Raw genomic sequence first — 15,753 nt, 5'->3', positions numbered from 1 at the left:
ATCAAATCTTGATTCATATCTTCCTTGAGGCCTCTAATCCTCAGAGCATACTCCATTTGTCTGTATTGAAACATCAAAATATCTTCTTGTGAGGAGTCCACCTTCCTTTCCACGTCTTGAATTTTGTCATCTAAAGAGTCAACTTTGTCTTCCACTTCCTCAAGCCTTGCATCGAGCTTAACCACCACAGTAGCCAAACCTGAAACAGCTGCCAGTATATCTTGTCGTAATTCATTATTATTTTCTTGCAATTTAGACTTTATCCCCGTTATCTCTTCTTTGAGATCAGATTTAATTTCTGATTTAATCTGTGAAACAAATTGAGTCATTTCCTCTCTCATTTGAACTACAATCTCTCCCATTATGCCTCTAACCTCTTGCACTGAAAGTCCAGGTAGAGGAGGGGAGGGTGGTGGCTGAGCCGGTGGTGCATGTTTAGATTGTTGTTGTAGCTGTGCAGTGGAAGTTATAGGAGAAGAAATAACCTTGGGTACTGAGGAAGGCTGCTGCCTCTTTGAAGCCATTTTAAAAAGCACAATTGTCACTTCCCTTTCCCCTCCAGCCAAAAAGGGAGGAGGAAAAAAAGAAAAAAAGAATTTTTAAAAAGAGACAAACTATAATCATTAAAAGTCCAGAATAAATCCCAAGAATAAGTAATAAAAGAACAAACAATTCAAAAAAAAATTCTAAGCCAAAAGCAAAAGCAAAAGCAAAAAACAATCCTTAAAAAGGGAAAGTAAAACAAAAGAGAAAGGAAAAAAAAACTCCGACACTTTCAAAACGCCATCTTAAGTCCTTTCACTAGTATAACAAAGAAAAGGAGGAAAAATAGTAAAAATCAAAAGATAAAAAAATAAACACCTAAAATATAAGAAAAAGTCCTTTAAACTGCTCCGTCCGTTTAAAAATTACTCACCAAAATGCTGTAAACACGGAGATAGAAGCGGCGGTTTCTTTTGCTTCCAAGGAAGCAAAAACAGCTGGGAGGCGGAGATCAGCAAGAGCTCCGAGGGAACACTCCTTTCACCCCCTCTAGAAATAAATCCAGAGGGGGTTCAGGGGTTCTACCTCTACTCTTGCGTTCTCTATCCCTTCCCTTTGCCCGGGAAGGGATTTCCGAGCCGCGGGCCAGCTGATGCGCGCTGCGCTCCGCGGCTCTGACACTTCCCCAGCTGGACGGCTAAAAGCTAGCCGCCATCGCCGTCGCCTCCCACCGGAAGCTCAAAATGCATGATTTATTGTGGCATGAAGCCAGATTGTGTATTAATGCAGACACTGTGGCTCAATTCTACTAATCTTCATTTCTTCCCATTTGCATGTGTTCTTGGACAGCCTAGATAGATCTTGTGGTTTTGCAGGCAAGCTTGGGGGAAGCCTCTAAAACCCACTGTATACTTTGTGTCTTGAGTTCCTTCTTGCCTATATTTATATTCTGAATTCTGTTATCCTGCATGAGGGTATCTAGCTGCTTGTGAAATTCTCACTCACCACCCACCCACCACCTTTGTCTTGTTCTCTCATGTTCTTGCCACCCTCTTTCAGGGTGTGGGTGTAACACTTCAATGACTTTCAAACAGCTGATTGGAATCTGAGACAATCCATCTCTCTCTTCTCTCTTTCTCTTTCTCTCCCTCTTCCTCCCTCTCTCTTTCTCTTTCCTCTCTCTCTCTCTCTCTCTCTCTCTTTCTTTCCTTTCTCCCTCCCTCTCTCCCTCCTTTCCCCTTTCTTTCTTCTCTCTTTCTCTCCCTCCCCCCTCTCTTTTCTTTCTCTCTTTCTCCTTCCCTCCCCCTCCCCCTCATTCCTCTCTTTCTCCCTCTCTCCCTCCCTCCTTTCCCCTCTCTCTCTCTCTCTCTCTCTCTCTCTCTCTCTCTCTCTCTCTCTCTTTCTCTCTCTCTCTTTTGGTCAGCAAATGATGAGAAGCAGCTTTCTGAAGCAGATCTTCTTATCCTTTGCTGACCAACTCCCCCCCCCCCGTTAATCACACGAACAAGTTAACGCTGGGAAGTAAAATGTATTTATGCCTGATATTATTGGTAGGTAGAAGCAGAAAATTTACTCTGCAATTAAACGATAAGCTTTGCAACGAGGGTGAAAGACCCGTTCAATCCGGATGCAAGATTTTCATGAACCTGCTTGCTTTAAATAGCTAGGGCCGCTGCAGGAAAAAAAAAAAGTAGTTTGAGATCGCTCCCAGGTGGCAAATGAACTCTTCAGTTCTCTTTGCTAAAAAAGAAAACAAGAAAAAAAGAAAAGTGTTCTTTTGTGCGAGTTACGTCAAAGCAGTCCGGTTAATTATTGTTGTTTATCAGGCGTGAAGTAAGCTTGTTTGGAAGCTGTGTTAGGAGACCAGGGATCTAGGCATCCAAGTTTTGGTCCAAGAGGACTGAGGATGGGTTTCTGATTGGCTTAGCTGTTCCCTCTAAAATGAGAACCCAGATTGCTGGGGGCAAGATGCTGGCTCTATAAACTGCTTAGAGAGGGCTGGAAAGCACTGTGAAGCAGTCTATAAATCTAAGTGCTATTGCTTTTCAAAGAAGAAGGGGTCAACTTATTTTCCAAAGCACCAGAGGGCAGGACAAGAACAACGGGTGGAAACTCATCAAGGAGAGAAGCAACCTGGAATTAAGGAGAAACTTCCTAACAGTGAGAACAATTAATCAGTGGAACAACCTGCCTCCAGAAGCGGTGAATGCTCCAACACTGGAAGTCTTTAAGAAGAGACTGGACAGCCATTTGTCTGAAATGGTATAGGGTTTCCTGCCTGAGCAGGGGGTTGGACTAGAAGACCTCCAAGGTCCCTTCCAATTCTGTTATTATTCTGTTATTCTCTGTCAGAGCAATTAAACAATGTGCATCAACACACTTGCTGTTCATGCACTGTCTAAAGCAATGTTTCTGAATCTTGCGGGCTGGGGGATTCTGGGAGTTAAAGTCCACATATTTGAAGATTGCCAAGGTTGAGAACCGCTGATCAAAAGCCACTGACTTTAGACTGCGTTTAATAACAATAATTTAGTGTGTTTCAGCTCACAGCTTGCTCTTATCTTCTGCACCTCATTTCTGTTATCGCTGAGGTTGTCTTCGGAAAGCAACCTGCAAAGGCAGTCACTGTCAATGGGACTCAAGGCAGCAGGCCAAGACGATGAAAAGATTAGTTTAGCTTCCTCTATCTGGGTTAGATTGTTAGGAAAGGCCAGGGTGGGAATGCTAGGCGCCACTGAGTTATTGCTTCTTCCTGTTCTTCTTTCCATAGATTTACAGAACTGAAATTATATATTGAGTGGTGTGTTTTTTTGGAACACCCAGTCTACCCAAATATGGGAAGGAAGCTTTTGCCTTTTTCAGCCCCAGTCTAGGAGCTATCCCAGGCAGCAATCATTTCTATGTTAAATTTGGAAATAGCTATACTAGTCTCCCTTTTAACTCTTTGTTGGCAATCCAAATTTAACATAGAACTGAAATTGTACATCGGAATTATATCAATAAAATCAATTCATCCATCTATTATCTATCCAAACAATTATCTATCCATCCATCCATCCATCCATCCATCCATCCATCCATCCATCCATCCATCCATTATCTATCCATACAATTTATCTATCCATCCATCCATCCATTATCTATCCATACAATTATCTATCCATCCATCCATCCATCCATTTATTATCTATCCATACAATTATCTGCCTGTCCATCCGTCAGTCCATCCATCCATCTATTTATCCATACAATTATATCTATCTATCTGTCTGTCTGTCTGTCTGTCCGTCCGTCCGTCCGTCCATCCATCCACCCACCCACCCACCCGTCCATCCATCCATCTATCTATCTGGTTTTAGTATCAGCTGTTTGTCGATGCTCAGATTTCGTTCGAGGTGAGATTCCTCTTGTCAATCCCGTCCAGTTCCACAGCTTTTTCCAGCATCTGTCTTTTCTTCTGTAGATTACTAAACAATGGTTTACCCAGCAATATTTGAGCTTGGCCTCTGAATTTGTTCAGCTGAGTGGGAGACACGTGAAATAAATAATGAATAGCGCTCTGAGAGACGATTCCATAAATATTGAATGGAAAGGCATATCCTTTATATCGTGCCTGGTGATGGGGGCTAAGGAAGCAATAATTAAGTGATCTATTCTTCGGATGTTTCTGTAATGAAGTGGGTAACGTAAAATATATTTGATCCCTTCAGGCAATTGGCTTCGACAGGACTCCCCAAAGCCGGGTGAGAAACTAGAAGCAAGATGCTTTGAAACTCAAATATAAAGCAATTTCTAGACTTGGGCAGAAATGCTGAAGACAGTTTACAACCAAACCTTTACAGGTGGTCCTTGTCTTAGAACCACAATTAGCAATTTCCATTTGCCAAGCAAGATGGGTTGTTAAGTAAGTTCCATCTGATCTGATCTTATGACCATTTTTATCACGGTTGTTGAACAAATCACTGTGCTTGTTAAGTGAATCTTGCAGTTGTTCAACTAATCTGTTTTCCCCCTTGGACTTTGCTTTTTTTGGAAGTTGTCTGGGAAACTCACAAATGGTGATCATGTAACCCCAGCGGCAGCCATCATAAATATATGCCAAGCACCCGGATTTGGATGACGTGACCTTGGGGATGCTGCAGTGGTCGTAAGCATGAGGACCTGTCATAAGACACTTTTTCCGGTGCCCGTTATACTTTCAAACGGTCTTCCAATAAGTAAAATCAATGGGAGAAGTTGGATTCATTTAACTGCAGTGATCTCCTTAACAAACATGGCAAAAAAAAAAAGATGGTTAAATTGGGTGTGACTCATTTAACAAGATCACCACAGATGGGGACTGCAGCCAAGAAATTAGAAGACACTTGCTCCTGGGGAGGAAAGCTATGGCATAGTGTAGACAGCATACTAAAAAGCAGAGACATCAGCCTGCCAACAAAAGTATGTATAGTCAAGGCCATGGTTTTCCCAGTTGCAATGTATGGCTGTGAAAGCTGGGCCATAAGAAAGGCTGAGCGCCAAAGAATTGAGGCCTTTGAACTATAGTGCTGAAGAAGATTCCTGCGAGTCCCCTGGACTGCAAGGCAGTCAAACTGGTCAGTCCTAGAAGAGATCAACCCCGACTGCTCTTTAGAAGGCCAGATCCTGAAGTTGAAACTTAAGTACTTTGCCCACCTAATGAGAAGGAAGGACTCCCTGGAGAAGAGCCTAATGCTGGGAAAGATGGAGGGCAATAGAAGAAGGGGATGACAGAGAATGAGGTGGCTGGATGGAGTCACTGAAGCAGTAGGTGTGAGCTTAAATGGACTCCAGAAGATGGCAGAGGATAGGAAGGCCTGGAAGAATGTTGTCCATGGGGTCGCAATGGGTCAGAGACGACTTCGCAACTAACAACAACAACAACACTTAACATTGTCCCCATTGTGGTCATAAATTGAGGACTACCTGTAGACAGGATTGGAGCATGCCCACCAGCTTTAGTGGGGGTGACAAAAAGATATTTGAAGACAGACGGTCAAGTATGTTCAGTAACCTGTGCCATGGAGTTAAAAACGTTAAGTTTGTACTTAAGATCTAATTGCGAAGAACGTTAAGCTTTCTAATTCTAATTGCAGAAAACACGAATTCTGATTCAAAGACCATGAAATGTTGAGTTTTCATTCTTTTTGTGGGAAAAGCAGTCTCAACTAGTATATGATCCAATCCAGGAAGACTTTTACATTAGCTATATGCTTTTGCAGACGTTCAGAATTCTCTAGATTATTCTTGCATAATATATCCACTTGAGACCCGTGTTTACCAGTTTTTTTCTCTCCCTGGACTGGTATGTTCACAGGTATTTACACATAGACGTGTGTGTCTGTGTCTGTGTCTGTGTGTCTGTGTGCATGTGTGTAGATACCATCTGCCACTAACCGAAGGAATTCGATCAAGTGGACTTCAGGGCCAAAACAGTTTCTCGAAATAAATAGGTTATTTATTTATTTTTGGGATGCACCAAACATTTTTTCTTGCTGTTGCTTCTCAGAGCGATCCAGAAGATTAAGATAATTCTTGGCAACAACTGAAGTACAGCAAACCTCCAAAAAGTTTTTCAAGGCAAGAGGGAAGGAAGTCTTGAAAGCGCCTATTTATGTAAATGATGATGATGATGATGATGATGATGATGATGGAAGGGACCTTGGAGGTCATCAAGTCCAACCCCCTGCTCAGGCAGGTAACCCTATACCATTTCGGACAAATGACTGTTCAGTCTCTTCTTAAAAACTTCCAGTGTGGGAGCATTCACTGCTTCTGGAGGCAGGTTGTTCCACTGGTTAATTGTTCTCCCTGTCAGGAAGTTTCTCTTTAGTTCTAGGTTGCTTCTCTCCTTGATTAGTTTTCATCTATTTGTTTCTTGTCCTGCCTTCTGGTGCTTTGGAGAATAGCTTGACTCCCTCTTCTTTGTGGCAGCCCCTGAGATACTGGAAGGCTGCTATTATGTCCCCCCTCGTCCTTCTCTTCGTTAAACTAGACATCCCCAATTCCAGCAACCGTTCCTTGTATGTTTTAGCCTCCAGTCCCCTAATCATCTTTGTTGCTCTTCTCTGCACTCTTTCTAGAGTCTCAACATCTTTTTTACATCGTGGTGACCAAAACTGGATGCAGTATTCCAAGTGTGGCCTTACCAAGGCATTGTAAAATGGTATTAATACTTCACGTGCTCTTGAGAATATAAAAATCACATGATCTTGAGAATATACATATATCCAAAGCTTTTGGAAACCTAAACAGCTGGATTAGTTTGGAAGAGGTAGAGCTACTCGGCTTGCCTGCATCACTTTGATTGGAACCTTCTGCTGGATGCCTCAATGTCAGCCATCAATTATGTTGGGAAAGCTAAACAATTTGCATGGGGATGTAAAGGCTGGGAGCTGCCTCAGCCCTGCTTCCAGAAACGTTCCCTGCTACGATTCAATGGATCCATTCATTGCAGGCATGAAAGGATCATAAAAGCTTGCATAAATGCATAGGAGCAAGGCTCAGGAAGGGGGGGGGTGCATTGTGGGTGGCAAAAGAATTGGTTTGCTTTCAGAGATATGAAGCTAATGGACGACTTAGTCATAAGCTGTAGGGAAGGAGAAACGGGGAATGAAACTTTGCAGAAGTTGAAATAACTCAGAAGGCTTCCTGCTGCAGGAGAAATACACTGAGTTTATATGTATTCCATTTCTCTAGAAAGAGTGCAGAGACTCTAGAAAGAGTGCAGAGAAGAGCAACAAAGATGATCAGGGGATTGGAGACTAAAACATATAAAGAACAGTTGCTGGAATTGGGTAGGTCTAGTTTAATGAAGAGAAGGATGAGGGGGGACATGACAGCAGTGTTCCAATATCTGAGGGGCTGCCACATAGAAGAGGGGGGGTCAAGCTATTCTCCAAAGCACCTGAAGACAGGACAGGAAACAAATAGATGGAAACTAATCAAGGAGAGAAGCAACCTGGAATTAAGGAGAAACTTCCTAACAGTGAGAACAATTAACCATTGGAACAACCTGCCTCCAGAAGTTGTGAATGCTCCAACACTGGACATTCTTAAGAAGAGATTGGACATCCATTTGTCTGAAATGTTATAGGGTTTCCTACCTGAGCAGGGGGTCGGACTAGAAGACCTCCAAGGTCCCTTCCAGCTCTGTTATTCTATTATTAGTGTAATCCATCAAATTGATTATTTATTTTGATTTATTAAATTTTATCCTGCCCAAATCCCCTACAATATAACAAGGGCAGCTTAATAATGAAGTCCTCCATTGAGTTGACTTTGACTTCGGGTGATTTATTTATTTGTTTATTTATAAAACAAATTTATATGGCCACTCAACCCAACTCACACATAGATCAGTGTTTCTGATCTGAAGACGTGTGGACTTCAACTCCCAGAATTCCCCAGGCAACATAACCATCTCCTGAACCTTTATAGGTCTGGGAACTAACTACTAAATCCAGCATGAAAACTCTCTTCAATTTAGTAAGAAAAAAAATGTTTCTATTTTCATACTTAGATATACTAGATGAGAATCTTTCCTCAATATCCTTTAAGTACGTTCCAGCTTGTTTGTTTGTTTTTTAAAAAAATAGCAATGATTTAATCCTAATTTAATGCTCTTTCTAGCCAAAAGCTTTATCAATGCAACCCTTTACTTGTTGTTCCTAAGCAGAGTCATGTCAAGGAAACCCCAAGCCTTGGATAATCTGCCATTTATAAATAAATAAGTTTATAAATGGCTGCTCATCCAGAAGAACCCACATTAAATTGGATTTAGTGCTCACATTCTTGGGCTGTCTCATGCTTCCACGGGTCCTGAACATTCCAAGATTCAGGCTTTACACCATCAGCTGTCCTCCTTCTAGGTTCAGATATCTGTTATGTAATCCCAACATAGCTTCTGCATCTTAATTCTATCTCTAGTGTTAACCAACACTTGCTCTCTCTGCTTTCCCCCCCTCTAGACGGAGTCACCAATGTAGCACCAGCGAGCGATAACTTTTATCCAGGACTGCATTATTCAGATGGCTACTTAATGGACTGAAAATTTATGGATTTAATGCAGGCCAACCCTAAATTTCAGGTACATTCTCCTTTCTCTTTCTACAGAACTTTTGAGTAGCAGCTGCCTTTCTTAAGGGCACCCAATGGTTTTAAGGTGAAAAGGTGGGCTTAACTTGGCTTACTTGTTACTTACTTGTTCTTCACGTACCACTTTTAACTGCAGCTCTCTTTAATTCATTTTTTGTTTGGTGCCCACGTTTGACTTCGTGCTTGGAGCTTATCTTGCGGGTAGTCCTCGATTTACAACAGTTCACTTAGTTACAACGGCACTGAAAAAAAATTCCCTGTGATCATTTTTTACACTTACGCCCATTGCTGCATTCCCATGATCCACGTGATCAGAATTTAGACACTTGTGTTTGCAACGGTTGTGTAGTCTCCTGGGGTCACCTGTGATCCCCTTTTGTGACCTTCTGAACAACAAAGTCAATGGGGAAGCCAGTTTCACTTAACAACTGTGTTACTAAATTAAGAACTGCCGTGATTCAGTTAACAACTGTGCCAAGAAAGGTTGTAAAGGGGGGCAAAAATCACTTAACAACTGTCTCGCTTAGCAACAGAAATTTTGGTCTTGATTTCTGATTATAACTTGAGCACTACCTGTGTCTTCTTTTTTGTACCAGGCACTAAGAAAATCTCAATTAAGAAGCCCTTCTGAGCTTGTAACGTTCAGGGGCATTTAATACCAAACGGAGGCGGCATATCCTACTGGGTTTGCAGAAAGCAATTTAATTAGCTTCCTATAAGAGTAGCTTCATTCTTTGCCTGGATTCTTGGACTACTCTGCATAAGCGGGTTCAAAGCAACGGCTATGGGGGCAGAGAGGGAAAATTCCAGTGGCGCTAAGAGCTGCAGAGAATGGTGTTCAAATCCCGCAGGCGTCTCTTGTTCATTGTAAGGTAGCCAGTTGGTGTTGAGTCACTTGTCAAAATGCTGTAATTTTCTCAACTCTGTGCTTAGAACATTTTGTAAAGTATGCCCATCTTTCCATTTGGAGTGCGTTCCCTCCCTGTTGCTAAATATCAGATGAATTGAGAACGAATTGGTTGCCGCTTGTAAGGGTTGAGTTAGCAGCCTTTAAAACGAATTCATCTTGGAGTAGTGACAGGGTGACAACCAACTAAGGAAAAAGGATTATAGCTTTTGATCCACCGGGATTAATTCATTCTCTTTTCTTGGGCATTCATATTAGACCACCTGCCTCAAACGCATTTCTGCTTCCTTTTCACTTCCAACAGAAGGTCCATTATAAAAATCAAGGTGTTTTTGCTGGACCGGTTGACGCTGAGAGCCGAGGAGTTAACATTACTTTTCTCGTTCTTTGTAGGCATTCTGAAGTAAAAATGGTGCAAAAATATCAATCTCCCGTTAGAGTCTACAAGTATCCGTTTGAGCTTGTGATGGCGGTAAGTACTATATTATTTCTCTTTTCTGCAGTTCATTTTCTTATAAAGCCTTGGGAAGGCCACAGTTGGAATATTGCATCCAGTTTTGGTCACCACAACATAAAAAAAGATGTGGAGATTCTAGAAAGAGTGCCAAGAAGAGCAACAAAGATGATTAAGGGGCTGGGGGCTGAAACATATGAAGAACGGTTGCAGGAATTGGGTATGTCTAGTTTAATGAAGAGAAGAACTAGGGGTGACATGATAGCAGTGTTCCAGTATCTGAGGGGTTGCCACAAAGAAGAGGGGGTCAACCTATTCTCCAAAACACTAGAAGGCAAGGCCAGAAGCAAAGGATGGAAGCCAATCAAGGAGACAACCAACCTAGAACTAAGGAGAAACTTCCTGACAGTCAGAACAATTAATCAGTGGAACGGCTTGCCTCCACAAGTTGTGGGGGCTCCAACACTGGAGGTTTTTTTAAAAAAAGAGATTGGATAACCATTTGTCTGAAATGGTATAGGGTTTCTTGCTTGAGCAAGGGGTTGGACTAGAAGACCTCCGAGATCCCTTCCAACTCTGTTATTCTGTTATTCCTAGTTTTTTAATTGCACCAAAAATTCTTCAGAAGCCTGTTTTTATGGGATCCGTTTGGGCTTGGATGTTTATGCTACTAATATTCTTGGGTTTAAAGTTCCTTTGTTAAGTTTTGCAAAGGTTTGTTTCTGAGGCTTTTGCTGCACTTAACAGTGTTCATTTGTCATTGTAACTCTTTTCGTGATGTGCCCTATTTTAGCAATCTGCCTTTTAACTTTTATCTTGCTTGGTAAATCAGCACCAAATGTTGGAGGCCAATGTGTGAAAAAAAAAGATGTGTTCTAATTTGGAATCCTAGGAAAATTATACTTTTTGAATATTGCTGCATCTCTCTTAAGTTTTAAGTCCTGTCGAAGGCTACGTCAGAGCATCTTTCCTTAAAAGGTCTTGATTATATTAAAATAAGTCATTGTCTACCTCTTTACTTCTCTGTGATATCTTATTCCAAATTTGGCATCTTCTAAAAAGTGCTGAGGTCCATCCTGCCTTCTGTAAAACGCACTTGAGAATTGGACCTTGACAAGCCCTTTGAGAAAACAACTTTAACCCTTTCCAACTGCTGAGTTGAAGTGCTGTGTGCCATCTGGCTAAAAACTATCCTGGCATGAAATTTGCTGTCCTTATTCCAGATCCCTCTCTGGTCTCTGTTCCAAGCCACCTTAGTCTCCTGATTTCATTCTTTGGTAAAGAGTGACAACATAACTTTAACAAATTTTAGCCACCTTGAGATTGCCCTTGGACAAAAATAGAAAATACTGGGGCTAAATTCCTTTGATACTAGCATAGCTAATAAGCATGATTCAAGGCTGAGACACTCTTACATGAGAAGAAGGGAAAGTGGTGACTATGTTGGTCTAAGACCATAATAAATTTGATTTGATGTGATTTGGATGGAGAGAGAATGAGGTAGTGAGAATGAGAGAGAGAGAGAGAGAGAGAGAGAAAAGAGAGAATGAGAGGTAAGAATGAGAGAGAGAGAGAGAGAGAGAGAGAGAGAGATGGAGAATGAGCAGAATGAGAGCGAAATGGAGAGAAAAAGGGAGGGGGAGAATGAGAAAAAGAGAATAAGGAAGAATACAGGAGAAAGGGAGAAAGAAAAAGAGAGAATGAGAGAAATAAAGAGAAAGATGGAGAAAGAAAAAGAAAGAGAGATGGAGAAGGAGAAAAAATGAGAGACAAAGAATAAGAGAATGAGAGAGAGAGATGGAGAATGAGCAGAATGAGAGAGATGAGAAAGAAAAAGGGAGGGGGAGAATGAGAAAAAGAGAGAATGAATACGAGAGTAATGGAAAAAGAAAAAGAGAGAGAATGAGAGAGAGAATGGGAGAATGAGAGAGAAATAAAGAGAAAGATGGAGAAAGAAAAAGAAAGAGAGAGAGATGGAGAAAGAGAAAGAGAGAATGGAGAATGAGAGAAATAAAGGGAAAGATGAAGAAAGAAAAAATCAGAGAAAGAAAGAGATGGAGAAAGAGAAAAAAGAGAATGAGAGACAACGAATGAGAGAATGAGAGAGAGATGAAGAAAGAGAAAAAGAGAGAGAGAATGAGAGAGAGGGAGAATGAGAGATGGAGAGAGAGAGAGAGAGGGAGAAAGAAGGTCCATGACATTTTATCTTACGTCTTCAGTAGATTTATTTATCCAATTTGTATAGCTGCAACATACAAAACAAAGCTAAAGGAGAAAGATTCATCTGATTTTTAGGCCTTTGGTGAGGTTGAGTGACTGTGGACTGAGTAGGTCATGTCATCATCTTCTATTCTTTGTTTTTGTTCATAATTATGTTTTTTTTCCTCGTTTTTTTATCTTTTTATTCGTCAACTGCCCAAGAATTGCTGGGAGTCAGCTCTTCATAAAGTTTTCCATTCTTAAAATTTTTAGAGTTACTGATATCTGCTGCTTAGCAGTAAACCAGGATATTGGAAGCCTGCCTCTAGAGAAAGATGCTGTACGTTCCTTAGCGGATCTCACAGTTTGATTTTTGTTACAGAATATTTTGGAATGCATGCTGGCAAGGAAGGTTTTTATGCACGTCTCAGCATTTACAGATGGTCCAGGAACATTCAGCTTTCTTTCGTTTTTTTTTAACTTGTACTGTACAACTTTACAGTTTCAGGAAGAGGAAATTAAAATGCAAAATGTGTCCCTGATAGGCTCTGGCAGGGAAGAAGAATTGCTTATGCTTTCTGGTTTCTAAGCCACATTTTTATTCCAACAGCATTTCAATATGCTAAGTGTGGATCAAAGAGTTTCTAGGAATATTTGAAGTCTCCCAAAGCTGGTGAGGCTGTAAGCATATATACTCGAGAGAAGGCAAAATGCTGCCAATGAAACATTTCCATCATTCTTGCTGTCATAAACAGGTGGTTCTAAGCAAGACGTATCTACAGCACATGACTTACCTCTGAGCATTTGCAGAGTGCCAGAAATTATGCCTGTGAACAGCGAAAGATCATTTATTCAGAGCGGCTGGCTCCTTCCATTTTTTTATCATTCGAGAGAGGAATCAAATCATTTGTGGGCTGTGTTGTAGACCAGGGGTCTTCAAATGTGGCCCTTTTATGACTTGTGGACTTCAACTCCCAGAATTCTCATCCTAATTTCTTTCTTTCTCTGGTTGAAACAGGGGTCTTCAAACTTGGCCCTTTTATGGCACGCTGGCTGAGGAATTCTGGGAGTTGAAGTCCACAAGTCATAAAAGGGCCACGTTTGAAGACCCCTGTCCTAGACTGATGGTTGATATTGGTTCTTGGAAGAATATTCAGGTAGCCCTTGACTTACGACTACAATTAGGGCCCGAATCTCTGCTGTTAAGCAAAGTGGTTGTTAAGTGAGACAGGTTAGATGTTATGGCCTTTTTGGCCACAGTTATGAAGTGAATCACTGTAGACATTAAAGGAATCACATGCTCATGAAGAGAATCTATCTTCCACCATAAGTGGCAATCCCATGGCCCCAGGACCCGGCAACCGTACTAAATACATACTAGTTGCCAAGCGCCCAAATTTTGATCATGTGACGATGGGGAAGTTGTGAATGCCAGTTGTAAGTCATGTTTTTCAGTGACGTTGCAACTTTGAATGGTCAATAAGCAAATGGCTGTATGTTGGGGACTACTTGCAAGAGTTTTGCATAAGACCTGCGGTAGCTATGAAGGATCGTTGGGGATTCACTCAGAATTCCCTTGTGGGTCTTTAATTCGGATTCTTCGAGTGGTTAATACGATATTAACAGCTTCCTCGGAGTCCTAGTAGACAATCACCTAAATATGAGCCAGCAGTGTGCTGCAGCTGCCAAAAAGGCCAACACAGTGCTAGGCTGCATTAACAGAGGGATAGAATCAAGATCACGTGAAGTATTAATACCACTCTTCAATGCCTTGGTAAGGCCACACTTGGAATACTGCATCCAGTTTTGGTCACCACGATGCAAAAAAGATGTTGAGACTCTAGAAAGAGTACAGAGAAGAGCAACAAAGATGATTAGGGGACTGGAGGCTAAAACATATAAGGAACGGTTGCTAGAATTGGGTATGTCTAGTTTAACGAAGAGAAGGACAAGGGGGGACATGATAGCAGTATTCCAATATCTCAGGGGCTGCCATAAAGAAGAGGGAATTAAGCTATTTTCGAAAGCACCTGAAGGGAGGACAAGAAGCAACGGGTGGAAACTAATCAAGGAGAGAAGCAACCTAGAACTAAGGAGAAACTTCCTGACAGTGAGAACAATTAATCAGTGGAACAGCCTGCCTCCAGAAGCAGTAAATGCTCCAACACTGGAAGTTTTTAAGAAGAGACTGGACAGCCACTTGTCCGAAATGGTGTAGGGTTTCCTGCCCGAGCAGGGGGTTGGACTAGATGACCTCCAAGGTCCCTTCCAACTTTACTAATATGAACAAGGTCACCTCTGTTTTTGCCACTTGACTCTCTCACGTTGCAGTTCCTCCCTTTGATGATGCAAATTCTCTAGAGAGACACGCAGCTCAGTTACGCTTCTGTTCCTAATGAAAAGAGGTTTTGATATACCGGGAGAAGTACTTTCATTAATAGTTTCCTGTATGAGATTGGAATATGCTTACGGAACCTTTATTACTCAATTACAAGATCACGTGGAGTGTGAGGCCTTGGTAAGGCCACACTTGGAATACTGCATCCAGTTTTGGTCACCACGATACAGACAAGATGTTGAGACTCTAGAAAGAGTGCAGAGAAGAGCAACAAAGATGATCAGGGGACTGAAGGCTAAAACATATGAAGAACTGTTACAGGAATTGGGTATGTCTAGTTTAATGAAGAGAAGGATGAGGGGGGACATGATAGCAGTCTTCCAATATCTCAGGGGTTGCCACAAAGAAGAGGGAGTCAACCTATTCTCCAAAGCACCTGAAGGCAGGACAAGAAGCAATGGATGAAAACTACTCAAGGAGAGAAGCAATCTAGAACTAAGGAGAAATTTCCTGACAGTTAGAACAATTAATCAGTGGAACAAGTTGCCTTTAGAAGTTGTGGGTGCTCCAACACTGGAGGTTTTCAAAAATAGACTGGACAGCCATTTGTCTGGAAGGGTATAGGGTTTCCTGCTTGAGCAGGGGGTTGGACTAGATGACCTCCAAGGTATCTTCCAAGTCTGTTATTCTATTCAGTAGATCATGACTTGGTTGGATTGCATTTGAAGTGACCTCAGTTGAATCATAGATTGGTTAAAGGAGTGAAACCAATTTCTGAAACAAAGATGGTTTTGTACAGGTGTGTCCAGGCAGCTCAACTATCAACTGCTGCCAGCTAATATTCTGGTTTCTTTTGGACATGGGCTTAGCAGTATTCTGCCATAGCATAATTTCAAAATATTTCCTGAATATCAGGAGATTGTTTAGGACACCATTCAGAGATTGAGAGAGACTGTTCTATTCCCATAGCAGAACAATATCTGGAGGACATGTTTGTACCAGCCTAAAGTAATGTTTTACAATTAAAATGTGCTGTGAATAAAAAAATCAGTGTCAACTAGAGTGAGATACATTTCAGCAGTGTTACTCAAGAGAATATTTTTTTTAAAAAAATCCTTTTATTCTTCTTAAAATAGTGATGAGAAGAAATGAAAGACAGAACGAAAGGCAAATTATGAAGATACATTGTCAACGAAAAGAAATAAAAAGTACATATTAAAAAAAGAAAGCAAAACAACAAAGGAAAAGAAAGTACAA

The 15,753-nt window shown here is 41.3% G+C and overlaps 1 protein-coding gene across 3 annotated transcripts in view; it reads left to right on the top strand.

Moving 5' to 3' along the window:
- SEC14L5 (SEC14 like lipid binding 5) overlaps positions 1 to 15,753 on the top strand; it is a 63,454-nt gene that overhangs the window by 10,283 nt on the left and 37,418 nt on the right. The window contains exons 2-3 of one of the 3 annotated variants that reach the window (XM_039349813.1): positions 8,472 to 8,590; positions 9,899 to 9,977. In XM_039349813.1, the coding sequence (XP_039205747.1) occupies positions 9,915 to 9,977 (63 nt within the window). In that variant the 5' untranslated portion in view covers positions 8,472 to 8,590; positions 9,899 to 9,914. Of the gene's footprint in view, positions 1 to 8,428; positions 8,591 to 9,685; positions 9,813 to 9,898; positions 9,978 to 15,753 lie in introns of those variants that run through there. The other 2 variants (XM_039349814.1, XM_039349815.1) reach the window with 2 other exon arrangements.

The sequence above is a fragment of the Crotalus tigris genome, unplaced genomic scaffold, assembly GCF_016545835.1.
Source record: "Crotalus tigris isolate CLP2741 ecotype Arizona unplaced genomic scaffold, ASM1654583v1 scf7180000018301.7375997, whole genome shotgun sequence".
NCBI classification, from domain to species: Eukaryota; Metazoa; Chordata; class Lepidosauria; order Squamata; family Viperidae; genus Crotalus; species Crotalus tigris.
This window is presented reverse-complemented; position numbering and strand designations above follow the sequence as displayed.